Raw genomic sequence first — 15,361 nt, forward strand, 5'->3', positions numbered from 1 at the left:
GGAAGAGGGCTAGTGTGCCACAGCTAGCCGGGAGGGAGTCCGGGAAAAAGTCTGGACCTGCTGGAGAGGCAAGAGACCACTGTTTCGGGGTGCATGAAGAGAGGGGATTCCTGTTCCACGTGCCCACAGAAGGCAGAGCACCACCTGAGCGAGCTCCAGAGACGGGCATGAGCCTTGGCTACCAGCTCGGACCCTAGACTGTTAATGCTGTTGCTGCTGCCACCAAGAATCCTGTGTGCAAGTGCAGGTCACTACCACAGCCCCCTGGGAGCCTGTGCAACCCGCCACTGCCAGGGTCCTGTGATCCAGGGACAACTTCACCAGGAGAACACACGGCATGTCTCAGGCTTTTGCAAAGTCATGCCAGCCTCTGCCACTGCAGGCTTGTCCCGCATTCCAATTATGACTACTGTAACCTTCCCTCTCCCCGGCCTGAGTGAGCAAGAGAGCCCTAATCAGCTGCTGCTTTAGCCTCCTCCTGTCTGGGTGGGGAACAGATGCCTGAGGGTGGCCTACATGCAGAGATGGGGACAAAACCAAAGCTGAAACCCAGGAGCTGTGCAAACAAAGAAGAGAAAGAGAAATCTCTCTCAGCAGCCTCAGGAGCAGCAGATTAAATCCCCACAATCAACTTGATAAACCCTGCATCTGTGGAATACCTGAATAGACAATGAATGTTCCCAAAATTGAGGCGGTAGACTTTGGGAGCAACTGTAGACTTGGGATTTGCTTTCTGTGCCTGATTTGTTTCTGGTTTTATGTTTATCTTAGTTTACTTTTTAGTGCTTGTTATCATTGGTGGATTTGTTTATTGGTTTAGTTGCTCACTTCCTTTTTAAAAAATTTTTATTATTTATTTTATTTTATTATTATTTTTAATTTTTTTTCTCTTTTCGTGAGTGTGTATGTGTATGTTTCTTTGTGTGATTTTGTCTGTTTAGGTTTGCTTTTTCCATTTGTCCTAGGGTTCTCTCTGTTCGTTTTTTTTTTTTTTAGTTGTTTGTTTTCTTTTTATGAATGTGTGTGTGTATGTTCCTTTGTCTATTAAATTTTGCTTTTACCATTTGGTTTGGGGTTCTATCTGTTCATTTTTTTTTCTTCCTTTTCTTCCGAGCCATGTGGCCGGCAGGGTCTTGGTGCTCCGGCCAGGTGTCAGGCCTGAGCCTCCGAGGTGGGAGAGCCAAGTCCAGGACATTGGACCACCAGAGACCTCCCAGCCCCACATAATATCAATCAGTGAGAGCTCTCCCAGAGATCTCCATCTCAACACTAAGACCCAGCTCCACCCAATGGCCAGCAAGCTCCAGTGTTGGACACTCCATGCCAAACAACTAGCAAGACAGGAACACAACCCCACCCATTAGCAGAGAGGCTGCCTAAAGTCATACTAAGTTCACAGACACCCCAAAACACACCACCGGATGCGGCCCTGCCCACCAGAAGGACAAGAGTCAGCCTCACCCACCAGGACACAGGCACCAATTCTCTCCACCAGAGAGCCTACACAAGCCACTGAACCAACCTCATCCACTGGGGGCAGACACCAAAAATAACGGAAACTATGAGCCTGCAGCCTGTGAAAAGGAGACTCCAAACACAGTAAGTTAAACAAAATGAGACACAGAGAAATATGCAGCAGATGAAGGAGCAAGGTAAAACCCCCCCAGACCAAACAAATGAAGAGGAAATAGGCAGTGTACCAGAAAAAGAATTCAGAGTGATGATAGTAAAGATGATCCAAAATCTCAGAAATAGAATGGAGAAAATACATGAAACGTTTAACAAGGACCTAGAAGAAATAAAGAGCAAACAAACAATGATGAACAACACAATAAGTGAAATTAAAAATATTCTAGAAGGATTCAATAGCAGAATAACTGAGGCAGAAGAATGGATAAGTGACCTGGAAGATAAAATAGTGGAAATAACTGCCGCAGAACAGAATAAAGAAAAAAGAATGTAAAGACTTGAGAACAGTCTTAGAGACCTCTGGGACAACACTAAACACAGCAACATTTGAATTATAGGGGTTCCAGAAGAAGAAGAGAAAAAGAAAGAGTCTGAGAAAATATTTGAAGAGATTATTGTTGAAAACTTCCCTAACATGGGAAAGGAAATAGTCAATCAAGTCCAGGAAGTGCAGAGAGTCCCATACAGGATAAATCCAAGGAGGAACATGCCAAGACACATTAATCAAACTATCAAAAATTAAAAGCAAAGAAAAAATAATAAAGTAGCAAGGGAAAAGAAACAAATAACATACAAGGGAATCCCAATAAGGTTAACAGCTGATCTTTCAGCAGAAACTCTGCAAGCCAGAAGAGAGTGGCAGGACATATTTAAAGTGATGAAAGGGAAAAACCTACAACCAAGATTACTCTACCCAGCAAGGATGTCATTCAGATTCGACGGAGAAATTAAAACCTTTACAGACCAGCAAAAGTTAAGAGAATTCAGCACCACAAAACCAGCTTCACAACAAATGCTAAAGGAACTTCTTTAGGAAGGAACACAAGAGAAGGAAAAGACCTACAAAAACAAACCCCAAACAATTAAGAAAATGGTAATAGGAACATACATATCGATAATTGCCTTAAATGTAAATGGATTAAATGCTCCAACCAAAAAACACAGACTGGCTGAACAAGTACAAAACAAAACAAGCGCCATATATATACTTGTGTATGTGTGTGTACATATATATATGTATATATCTGTATATATATGTGTATATATATGTGTATATTTATGTATATATGTGTGTGTGTGTATATGTACATATACACACACACACGAGACCCACTTCAGACCTAGGGACACATACAGATTGAAAGTGAGGGGATGGAAAAAGATATTTCATGCAAATGGAAATCAAAAGAAAGCTGGAGTAGCAATACTCATATCAGACAAAATAGACTTTAAAATAAATACTATTACAAGAGACAAAGAAGGACACTACATAATGATCAAGGGATTGATCCAAGAAGATAACAATTGTAAAAATTTATGCACCAAACTTAGGGACACCTCAATACATAAGGCAAATGCTAATAGTCATAAAAGGGGAAATCGGCAGTAACACAATCATATTAAGGGACTTTAACACCCCACTTTTACCAATGGACAGATCATCCAAAATGAAAATAAATAAGGAAGCACAAGCTTTAAATGACTCATTAGACCAGATGGACTTAATTGATATTTATAGGACATTCCATCCAAAAACAACAGAATTCACTTTCTTCTCAAGTGCTCATGGAACATTCTTCAGGATAGATCACATCTTGGGTCAAAAATCAAGCCTTGGTAAATTTAAGAAAATTGAAATCCTATCAAGCATCTTTTCCAACCACAACACTATGAGACTACATATCAATTACAGGAAAAAAACTGTAAAGCATACAAACACATGGAGGCTAAACAATACACTACGAAATCACCAAGAGATCACTGAAGAAATCAAAGAGGAGATCAAAAAATACTGAGAAACAAAAGACAATGAAAACACAACAACGCAAAACCTATGGGATGTAGCAAAAGCAGTTCTAAGAGGGAAGTTTATAGCAATACAATTCTACCTCAAGAAACAAGAAACATCTCAAATAAACAACCAAACGTACACATAAAGCAATTAGAGAAAGAACAAAAAACCCCCAAAGTTAGCAGAAGGAAAGAATTCATAAAGATCTGATCAGAAATAAATGAAAAAGAAATGAAGAAAACAATAGCAAAGATCAATAAAACTAAAAGCTGGTTCTTTGAGAAGATAAACAAAATTGATAAACCATTAGCCAGACTCATCAGGAAAAAAAGGAAGAAGACTCAAATCAACAGAATTAGAAGTGAAAAAGGAGAAGTAACAACTAACACTGCAGAAATACAAAGCATCATGAGAGACTACCACAAGCAATTATATGCCACTAAAATGGACAACCTGGAAGAAATGGACAAATCCTTAGAAAAGCACAACCTTCCAAGACTGAACCAGGAAGAAATAGAAAACATGAACAGACCAATTACAAGCAATGAAATTGAAGCTGTGATTAAAAATCATCCAACAAACAAAAGCCCAGGGCCAGATGGCTTCACAGGCAAATTCTCTCAAACATTTAGATAAGAGCTAACACCTATCTTCTCAAACTCTTCCAAAATATAGCAGAGGGAGGTACACTCCCAAACTCAATCTACTAGGCCACCATCACCCTGATACTAAAACCAGACAAAGATGTCACAAAAAAAGAAACTTACAGGCCAATATCACTGATGAACATAGATTCAAAAATCTTCAACAAAATACTAGCAAACAGAATCTAGCAGCACGTTAAAAGGCTGACACACCATGGTCAAGTGGGGTTTATCCCAGGAATGCAAGCATTCTTCAGTATACACAAATCAATCAATGTGATACACCATATTAACAAATTGAAGGATAAAAACCATACGATAATCTCAATAGATGCAGAGAAAGCTTTCGACAAAATTCAACACCCATTTATGATAAAAATTCTCCAGAAAGTGGGCATAGAGGGAACCTACCTCAATATAATAAAAGCCATATATGACAAACCCACAGCCAACATCATTCTCAATGGTGAAAAACTGAAACCATTTCCTCTAAGATCAGGAACAAGACAAGGGTGCCCACTGTCACCACTATCATTCAACATAGTTTTGGAAGTTTTAGCCACAGCAATCAGAGAAGAAAAATAAATAAAAGAATCCAAATTGGAAAAGAAGAAGTAAAGCTGTCACTGTTTGCAGATGACATGATACTATACATAGAGAATCCTAAAGATGCTACCAGAAAATGGCTAGGGCTAATCAATGAATTTGGTAAATTAGCAGGATGCATAATTAATGCACAGAAATCTCTTGCATTCCTATACACTAGCAATGAAAAATCAGAAGGAGAAATTAAGGAAACACTCCCATTTACCATTGCAACAAAAAGAATAAAATAACTAGGAATAAGCCTACCTTAGGTGGCAAAAGACCTGTATGTAGAAAACTATAAGACACTGATGAAAGAAATCCAAGACGATACAAACAGATGGAGAGATATACCATGTTCTTGGACTGGAAGAATCAATATTGTGAAAATGATTATACTACCCAAAGTAATCCCTAATTCAATGAAATCCCTATCAAACTACCAATGGCATTTTTCACAGAACTAGAACAAAAAATTTCACAATTTGCATGGAAACACAAAAGACCCCAAATAGCCAAAGCAATCTTGAGAAAGAAAAACGGAGCTGGAGAAATCAGGCTCCAGGACTTCAGACTACACTACAAGGCTACAGTAATCAAGACAGTATGGTACTGGCACAGAAACAGAAATATAGATCGATCAATGGAACAGGATAGAAAGCCCAGAGATAAACCCATGCATATATGGTGACCTTATCTTTGACAAAGGAGGCAAGAATATACAATGGAGAAAAGACAGCCTCTTCAATAAGTGGTGCTGGGAAAACTGGACAGCTACATGTAAAAGAATGAAATTAGAACACTCCCTAACACCATACGCAAAAATAAACTCAAATGCATTAAAGACGTAAGACGTAAGGACAGATACTATAAAACTCTTAGAGGAAAACATAGGCAGAACACTCTGACATAAATCACAACAAGATCCTTTTTGACCCACCTCCTAGAGAAATGGAAATAAAATAAATAATAAACAAATGGGACCTAATGGAACTTAAAAGTTTTTGCACAGCGAAGGAAACCATAAACAGACGAAAAGACAACGCTCAGAATGGGAGAAATATTTGCTAATGAAGCAACTGACAAAGGATTAATCTTCAAAATATACAAGCAGTTCATTCAGCTCAATATCAGAAAAACAAACAACCCAATCCAAAAATGAGCAGAAGACCTAAATAGACATTTCTCCAAAGAAGATATACAGATTGCCAACAAACACATGAAAGGATGCTCATCATCTCTAATCATTAGAGAATTGCAAATCAAAACCACAATGAGGTATCACCTCACACTGGTCAGAATGGCCATCATCAAAGAATCTACAAACAATAAATGCTGGAGAGGATGTGGAGAAAAGGGAACCCTCTTGCACTGTTGGTGGGAATGTAAATTGATACAGCCACTATGGAGAACAGTATGGAGGTTCCTTAAAAAACTAAAAATAGAATTACCATCTGACCCAGCAATCCCACTACTGGGCATATACCCAGAGAAAACCATAATTCAAAAAGAGACATGTACCACAATGTTCATTGCAGCTCTATTTACAATAGCCAGGACATGGAAGCAACCTAAGTGTCCATTGACAGATGAATGGATAAAGAAGATGTGGCACATATATACAATGGAATATTACTCAACCATAAAAAGAAACGAAACTGAGTTATTTGTAGTGAGGTGGATGGACCTAGAGTCTGTCATACAGAGTGAAGTAAGTCAGAAAGAGGAAAACAAATACCATATGCTAACATATATATGGGATCTAAAACAAATGGTTCTGATGAACTTAGGGGCAGGACAGGAATAAAGACACAGATGTAGAGAATGGACTTGAGGACATGGAGAGGGAGAAGGTTAAGCTGGGGTGAAGTGAGAGAGTAGCATTGACATATATACACTACCAACTGTAAAATAGATAGTGGGAAGCAGCTGCATAGCACAGGGAGATCAGCTCAGTGCTTTGTGACCACCTAGAGGGTTGGGATAGGGAGGGTGGGAGGGAGACGCAAGAGGGATGGGATATGGGGATATATGTATGTATGTGGCTGATTCACTTTGTTATACAGCAGAAACTAACACACCATTGTAAAGCAATTATACTCCAATAAAGATGTAAACAAACAAACAAACAAATAAATAAATAAAACTTGTTGTTACCAGTAGGGAGAGGGAAGGAGGGAGGGGCATGTTATGGGTATGGGATTAAGAGGTACAAACTACTATGTATAAGATTGATAAGCAACAAGGATATATTGTACAGCACAGGGAATTATAGCTATTATCTTTTTTAAGTTGAACTATAGTTGATTTACAATATTGTGTTAGTTTCAGGTGTACAGCAAAGTGATTCAACTTGCCTCCATAGGTACTCAAGCTACTGAAAATGGCATAAAACATTGGCATAATTCATTTGGTGCAAAAGTAATATAATATGTATGAGTTAAATCAAGAAGCCAAATGCTCAAGGAAAGGTAACATACAAAGAAGCAGTGGCAGATATATATGCGGTGTTCTACTGCACCTATTTTCTTGAGCTGTTAGAGCATTTGAAATTATGGTGTTCATACCAAATATTTCTAAAATTTTGTAAACTCTGGTAGTGTGCAATTTGTCTAAAATATTTTTTTTCCCATTAAACAGTTTATTACAACACGACATCTATTGTAATCAAAGTGGTGCTGTTTACAGTCATTATCATATGTACATTTTTAACAAGAACAAACTACCATAAAACAAGCATTTACTTGAGGTTTTTTTTCAATTGCGTGCCCATTATAATGGCTAAATGTATATAACCAGTGATAAAGTTGCAAAAGCTATAACTTTTTAAATCACACAGGTTTCCTTCATATAAAACAGGTAAGCAACATAAAAAAAAATAGTAGAGCTACTGGTTACCATTTATGCAGATTTGCTTTATTCAGATCTATTCCTGTTCATTTTATCCATGAATCCTTACAGGTTCAATTCAATCACAAGAAGCGAGCTGCTGGACAAGCATCATTTTCCCCCCATGAAGACTGTTTTGTCTTGGAAGTTGCTCTTCCTTCAGCTTCTAACGATGAAGATACTCGTGCTCTCGGTCACGCTCTCGGTCCCGGTCCCGGTCCCGGTGTCTCTCTCGTTGTCTGCTTCTCTCTCTGTAATAATCATCATGATGATCTCCACTGTGGAATTTACGACGCCGACTCTTTTCTCGTGATCTACTATGATCCCTTTCTCTTGATCGTTCACGTCTTGATCCAGAACCATAAGACTGGGATTCAGTTCCATGAAGGCAATCTTGCAAAGAGCTAATAAGAACTTTGCAATGATCATCAGCAGATACTTTGGATTGTTTAATTAAAGAAATTGCCGTTACCAATGTCTCAATAGCACTCCCATAATCACCAGCACTGGCATCAGACACAGGTCTTGAAATAGCACTGCTTGAGATTGCCCTATTTCTATTCATGATTTCTTCAAACTCAGCTTCACTCAATGGTGTTCTTGCAGTATCCATTTTCCTTCCAGGAGGCCCACAGTCACCCCTATCATATGGTGGAGGCTGGCCACATGGATCTGTTGGTGGTGGCCCCCAGCTATGTGGTGTAGGCATGCCGCTGTTAGTTGGTAGAGGAAAGAAAGCCGGGTTCACATGTGGAGCTGGTGGTGGGGCACCTGGAGGAGGTCCAGGAAGATACGGAGGAGGAGCGAGCATAAGGGGTGGCCCAAGAGGGCCAGGTAGGTGAGGCGGAAAGGGGCCTGGAAGTGGAGGTGGTCCCTGTCGTGGAGGTGGTGGACCAGGAGGGGGGCCGTAGCCTGGAACTGGAGGTGGAGGAGCAGGAGGAAGCCGACCCAATGGAGGCTGCCCAAAAGGTTGTCCGGGAAAAAGAACTGGTGGTGGAGGGCAATCTCCTCGATTAGGAGGCCCAGCTAAAGGAGGAGGCAGAACCTGACCAGGAGGTGGAGGACCTGGTGGACCGGCTGGGCCTGGAGGACCCAAGGTTGGACGCGGTGGAGTCTGTCCAGCTGGAAAAGGTGGAGGTGACCCTCCTGGTCCTGCTGGTCCAAGAAATCTGTCCCCACTAGGAACAGCCCCTGGAAAACAGGCCTGTCCTCTACCACCTTGTGGAAATGCTGCACGTGAACTGCCTCCCGGAGGACCAGCTTTACCTTCCCCAGACATTTGTCCTGATTGTGTAGTTTTCCTGGACTGCATTTCAGATTGACTCAGGAACTGTTTATTGCATGGAGTTACAACAGGATTCTGACCATGAAGTTCTCCTTTAGGCAACAGATCCATTAACTTTTTTGAGGATGCTTCAGATCCAACACCAAGAAGGGCAAACCCCTCTGACTGGCCATTTGCCTGATTTTCAAAAAATTTTATCTCCAAAATATCAGTTACTCCCAAAGAATGAACTGCTTCAGTTAAGTCTTCATCTGTTGTCCACCATGTTAGATTTCCAATATACAATGCAATTCTCTTTCCAGTATATGTATAGACAACATTTGGTGATGCTCCTTTACCCACATCATCACCAACAGTTGGTGGGAGAGTATCCATGTAATCCTGATCTTCTGGGGCATCTCCATTATTTGCAGATGGAGAGATGACATCATCATACAAGTCTATCTGATCATGCCCACCATATTCATCTTCCTAGTTGAACTCTTTGCCCACATCCACGTAAATGTCTGTGTGGTCCACACCATTCGCTATCTTCTCTCGGCCTAGGCTGCCTCCACCTGCTGCCTCCTGCAGGTCTGCCCGCAGTGGTAGCAGCAGATCTCTGTCTAAAATCTTAACATAAAGGATAAAACACAGAAGGCAAGGAAGCATTATGCCTACGTCCACAGTCTGTGGTGATATGGCTTCTTTGTGAATTTGTGCATGTCTTTCTTTTCTCCTATTCCATGAATGCTCCTATTGTTTCCATACTTTCTATTCTTCACTTCTTCTCTTACCTTCATTTATTTATTTTTTACTTTTAACAGCTTTATTGAGGGATAATTTATATACTGTACAATTCACTCATTGTAAATGGATAATTCAGCGATTTTTAGTAAATTTCTGCAATTGTGCAATCATCATCACGATCCAAGTTTGAAATACTTCTTTCACTTCAAAAAGTTCCCTGTGTTTGTCTATAGTTGATTCCTGATCCTACTCCCAGCCTCAGGCAACCACTCATCTGCTTTCTGTCTCTACAGTTTTGCCTTTTCTAGAAATTTCATGTGAATTCAATTAAACTATATGTTGTCTTTTGAGTCTGGCTTCTTCCACTTGACATAATGCTTCTGAGATCCATCCACGCATGTGTATCAATTGTTCATTCCTTTATGTTGCCTAATAGTACTCCATTATATGAATATAGCATATTGTCTTTTAGGGCTGCTATAAAAAAATACCACAGACTGGGTGGCTTATAGACAACATAAATTTATTTCTCACAGTTCTGGAGGCTGGGAAGTCCAAGATCAAGATGCTGGCAGATTTGGTGTCTGGTGAGACCCACTTCCTTGTTCATAGATGGCTGTCTTTTTGCTGCACCCTCACATGTCATGAGGGGTGAGGGATCTCTGTGGGGTCTGTTTTATAAGGGCACTGATCCTATTCATGACAGCTCTACCTTCATGACCTAATCACCTCCCAAAGACCGCACCTCCAAACACCAACACACTGGGGATTTGGTTTCAACACATGAATTCTGGGGGGACATAGACATTCAGTCCATAGCACACATTTTGTTTATCACTTACCAGGTACTGAGTACTTGGATTGCTTTCACTTTTTGGCTCTTATTAATAGTTTCACTATGAATATTCATTTCTCAGCTTTGTGCTGACAAATGTTTTCATTTCTTTGCATGTATTCCTAGGAGTAGAATTGTGGGGTCATGTAGTTAGTGTATGTTTAACTTTTTAAGAAACCATCAAACTGTTTTCTAAAGCTGCTGTGCCATTTCGCATTCCCACCAGTGATGTATGAGGGTTCCAAATTCTCTGCATCCTCACCAACACTTGGGATGTCCATCTTTTGATTACAGCCCTCCTAATGGGTATACGTCCTCCCTTTTCAATGCCCACTTCCTTCCTTTTTACCCTCTTATTACTTTTCTTCCCAACTTGTTCCTTTAGCTGGTTGGGCTAGTACTGCAGATATTTTCACTTGTATCAAATCTCATTGCTGACCAATTCTTAGTGACAAATAGCCAAGAAATGATGCTGGTGTGGATTCAAAGATTAATCCCCTTTGGCAATCTATCCTTCATAGCTGTTGATGTTTTTGTTACAAATGCTCTGGTTTCCCATGTCGCAGAGTAGAACAAGCAGCTTTTAGGACCACAAGGTATATCTGTTCGGAATTAATAAACTCTATAATTAGAGTTTAATGACATTATAGTCACACCTGTAAGCATCTACCTCCAGGCATCTAGAAGTGCTCACCATCTCCTATATACTCTCCATAGTATGGAGGACTTGGAGGAGATCCTGTATTCCCTTAGTTAAGAGAGAAGATTTACTTTTGCTAGTGTTCTGCTCTTTTATTTTTATACCTTGAGTGTTTTGTTCCCTCAGCCTGAAGTGAGTGCCTGTGAGATGAGTTTCTCTGTGTTCTGCATGGTGCCCGGCCCAACGTGACTCAGCTTTGCAGGGTGGGTGTCAGCAGTCCTCTGGGAGCAGGGCTTCTGCACCCTGTGCACCCATTAGAATCACTTCCTGAGCTTTAAAGCAATACTCTTGTTCCAGTCCTACCCCAGACCAGAACCTCAAATGACTTTGGAAATGCAAAAATGGTGGAGGGGCTAGTTTCCTGTCCCCAAAATAGATTTTTCAAAATTTAGTACTTAAGGTTATAAAGATATAGGAAGAAACAGGCCAAAATAATTACAACATGAAGTTAAAAAGTACACCTTGAAAGCCATGCTTTAGAGGTAGCTGGGAAGTTGTGGAATTAGATCTGGTTTTGGACTCAGAAGATCAGGGTGAGCATTCAGACTCTGTCCTTGATAAATATTCATAAACCAGTCTGCTCCCAGCTTAGCCCTTCCTGGCTGCAATTTGGGGGCTTGTCCTTGTCTGTGATAGTGTTAGGATCAAAGGGATGATCTACCTAGAAGTACTTTAAAATGATATTTTTTTCAGAGTGTTTCACATCTGCTAATTATTTATTTTCAACGTATTTTATTAAGGTTGTCTGGCCTCACTTTACCACACACAATTTGGGTTTATTTTTATCTTGTTTATCCTCTTTTGATTGGGCTAAGAGCATTGGTTCTGGAGCCAGACTGCCTGTGTGCAATCCCAACCCAGGCACTAATTTGCTGTGGGATCTTCCATTCTTATCCTCCTTTAACCTCAGTTTTCTCCTCTGTAAAATGAGCATAAAAATACCCCATGGTTCTATAAGAATTAAAAGAGGTAATGATTGTGAAGCACTTAGCACACTCCTTACATATTGGGGACTCAAGAAGTGTTAGTTTTTCTTATTAGAAAGAGTGAGTGCTTAAAAAATCCAGCAAGATCAGGCATTTTATGGTAATGGTTGAAAGGGCAGTTGCACCCTAAGTGGTCAATTTTAAGAGATTTTAACGTCTTGGGTGGTAATTCAACCGGCCCCAGGGTACATTTTTTAGACACCTGCTTCAAGTCAATGAAATGTCAATATTTGTAAACAACTTTATTTAGAGTTTATTTTCATTATTGCGTTATTGATTTTTCCTTCCATACAGAGCATGTCAAGCGAAGCATTTCATACAAGTTTCAGGTTCTAAAACAAAGTAAGGAATTACGATTAACACCTTGTATACTATCAAATTATAAACTTGTACGGATTGAAGAAAACCTATTTCCCTAGAACTGCATATCTTAAATTACCAAAATGATACATTCTCTAAAAAACTTTTTATTATGGATATTGTCAAATAATCCATAATCCATAAGGTCAGAGAGAATAGTATAATGAACCCACATGTGCCCACCACCCACCTTCAACAATTAACAACGCTTAGGCATGACAAACATTTGAAAGTGCCATGTAACTGAGAGGTAAAGGAACTCCAGTTAAACTGAGTTGATATATTCTTGTTAAAAAAAATCCAAATAATATAAAAGTGTGTGAAGTACAAACAGAATACCCATATTTCCAATCATTTTTAAAATAAACCTTTTAATAATGATGCTGTTTCAGTCAGGGCTTATAAAGTCACGCAGTGTCATAATTTAATGAGTGATGGATAAAAATTCTGGTCAGATCCTCACTGGGGATGGTTCTGATATATCAGTTACTTAGAAAATCTGATCTTTTCAGAGTAAAGCCCTTTAGCTGCCTTTCTGTTTTAGATCACCATAATTTACTTCTTTCTTGATAGATACGGACTACAAATTTTACAAGTTTTTGCAATGGCTACAGAAGGAAATAAAGACACGGATACATAGCAAAATAAATGACTACAACTGTATTAAGGGATGGTTGTATTCTAATGATGCTTTGGGTGAGGGATTACAAGTGTGAGAAAAAGAATGCTCGTTATCTCCTGCTTAGGTTCAAGGACACCGTACTGGATGAAAGGTGATTCCAGTATTCACATTTAGTGCAGATTCTGAGCTGTACGTTGAAGGTTATGGCTTGAATTTTTCCCAAATTAGGTACATAGCCATTTCACCGTGCGAGAGAAAATGGAAATTGAGGTCACATTTCAACTTGACATCTACACAACCAAATGGCAGATTTAGCCTTCTAGAAAGCCCTTTCCCATTGTCCCAACGTCCACTGAAGATTTTGTTTGTTTACCTTAGGCCTTGGGTACACCATGACATTTTATTTTAGATTTTGCAGATGTCTTAAGGCCTCTATATCCTTTTTCATTTTTTAAAAGAAGTGGTTGTTTAATGGTTTTTAATCTGATTCCACTAATTAATTTTAATGTTTTCTAATTAGACTCGATTTGCAATTTTCCAGAAATATTTGATGAGTCATCTTTTGCACCATCCATAATATTTTCAGCGAGTTTTAAAGAGATTTCTTAAAGAAGTATTATTAAAAAATATTATACAAATTAAATTTAGATTCTATAGACACAATATGTTCTAAAGTACTACTCACTGGATTAGTTCAACAATTGGGCCACACAGGATGTTTCATAAAATTTAGACACTAGAATAACATCTTAAGGCAATAGTAATTTGATTTTTTTCCTAAATGTGTTGCCATAGATTTTCCTAAATGTTTTACAAACAGTTATTAAAAGCACATTGAGAATCCAAATTCCCTTTGGGCAAAATGTTTTAGTACTTAACCTTCATTTAGTTCAAAATTACTTATGGTTAGAGTTGCAGAAAAACATCAGAAAATCATAACCAGCTATCACAACACTACGTATTTAAATCAATGCAGTGCAATCTCATCAGAGGCACCTCAAGATGCCTAATAATAAAAATAAATAAAAACAATGAGTATTATTCTTCCCTACACTACAAAAAGGGGAACATTTTAATTTTAAGTTTATTCTAAACAATTCAAAGTCTTCTCTGAGATGCTAATGAGAAACTTCCAATGATTGGTGAATTTTTGCAATGGGCTCACTGCCATAGAGAGAGCAGGAAGGTTTGGCGAAGGAATTCTTAAAGATTGGGGGATGCGAAGATCTATCTGGAGAAAACATTGATTATGAAACTTGTTCTATGAAACTTGTTCTAAGTCCCAGTTCACAATCACAAAAAAAGCTTTGTTTATAAAATGAAAACATTTAGGATTACCTGAATTGGAACTCAGACAATTAAATTTTATATTTTGAAGGATATGCAAATAGGTAATTGACTAACTACTAATGTATTTGGAACGCACTGAAGAGGGAGTGTATGAAATGAGCCAGCTGGTGGATGAAAAGAGCCGAAGAATTATGTTTTATTTCTATTTAATGTTTCATTTTAATTGTGCCTCTAGGTAACAGGCTTATAAATGGAAAGCCTGTCTTTTGTATGGAAGGTAGAATTACTCTTCTAAAAAAAGTTAAATTGTAAGAGTTGAAAAATACCTTCAAGAGAATAAATTGTCAAAGAAGAACACAGAGAGAATTTGCCAATGCAAAATTATGCTATTTCTGTACCCAAAACTATTTGTATAAAAATGCAAATTAAAGTTAGCATGTGTTTTAGTTGGCTTAAAGCAAAGGCAAGCTTTAAGATTTTCTTTTAAGCTCAATTTTAATAAAAAGATCTTTGGTCTGGATTATAATTAGGCATCTTTCTCTAAATCCATGCATCTTCCTTGCAACCACCATTTTTCCAGGGATAAAAAATTTCTGATGGGTGCTAGCTGAACTGGTACAAGGCTGTTGAGCTTGGGTTTATATATCTAACTCATAATGTGCTGCCATGATTCTAGACTGAACACATTACTTCCAAGATTTGCACCTTGTTTCTGCTCTCAGTGGGTTTAAACTTAATGTGCCACCTGCTTTATTTGGTGCTTTGTTTACCATTACTTCTGAATAAAAAATTTTAAACTACACTGAAAAAAGAAAAAAATATGTATTTTATGACAATTGTCCTTTTTAGGGAGATCAAGGAAATGGCACAGTTCTGAGATCACACAGTTTTGATTTCTTTATACAAAAGAGTGTAACAAAAGAGTGTAAAGGGCAAGTAACATTCCTACTTCCTA

At 38.7% G+C, this 15,361-nt stretch overlaps 1 protein-coding gene across 1 annotated transcript; it reads right to left on the reverse strand.

Moving 5' to 3' along the window:
- Positions 1-7,765: 7,765 nt before the first annotated feature.
- Positions 7,766-9,535, reverse strand: LOC132365101 (cleavage and polyadenylation specificity factor subunit 6-like). Its single transcript, XM_059921802.1, is given in 1 exon segment — positions 7,766-9,535. A coding segment is annotated over 1 exon segment (1,770 nt).
- Between the last annotated feature and the right edge of the window lie 5,826 nt (positions 9,536-15,361).

The sequence above is a fragment of the Balaenoptera ricei genome, chromosome 4, assembly GCF_028023285.1.
Source record: "Balaenoptera ricei isolate mBalRic1 chromosome 4, mBalRic1.hap2, whole genome shotgun sequence".
Lineage (NCBI taxonomy): Eukaryota > Metazoa > Chordata > Mammalia > Artiodactyla > Balaenopteridae > Balaenoptera > Balaenoptera ricei.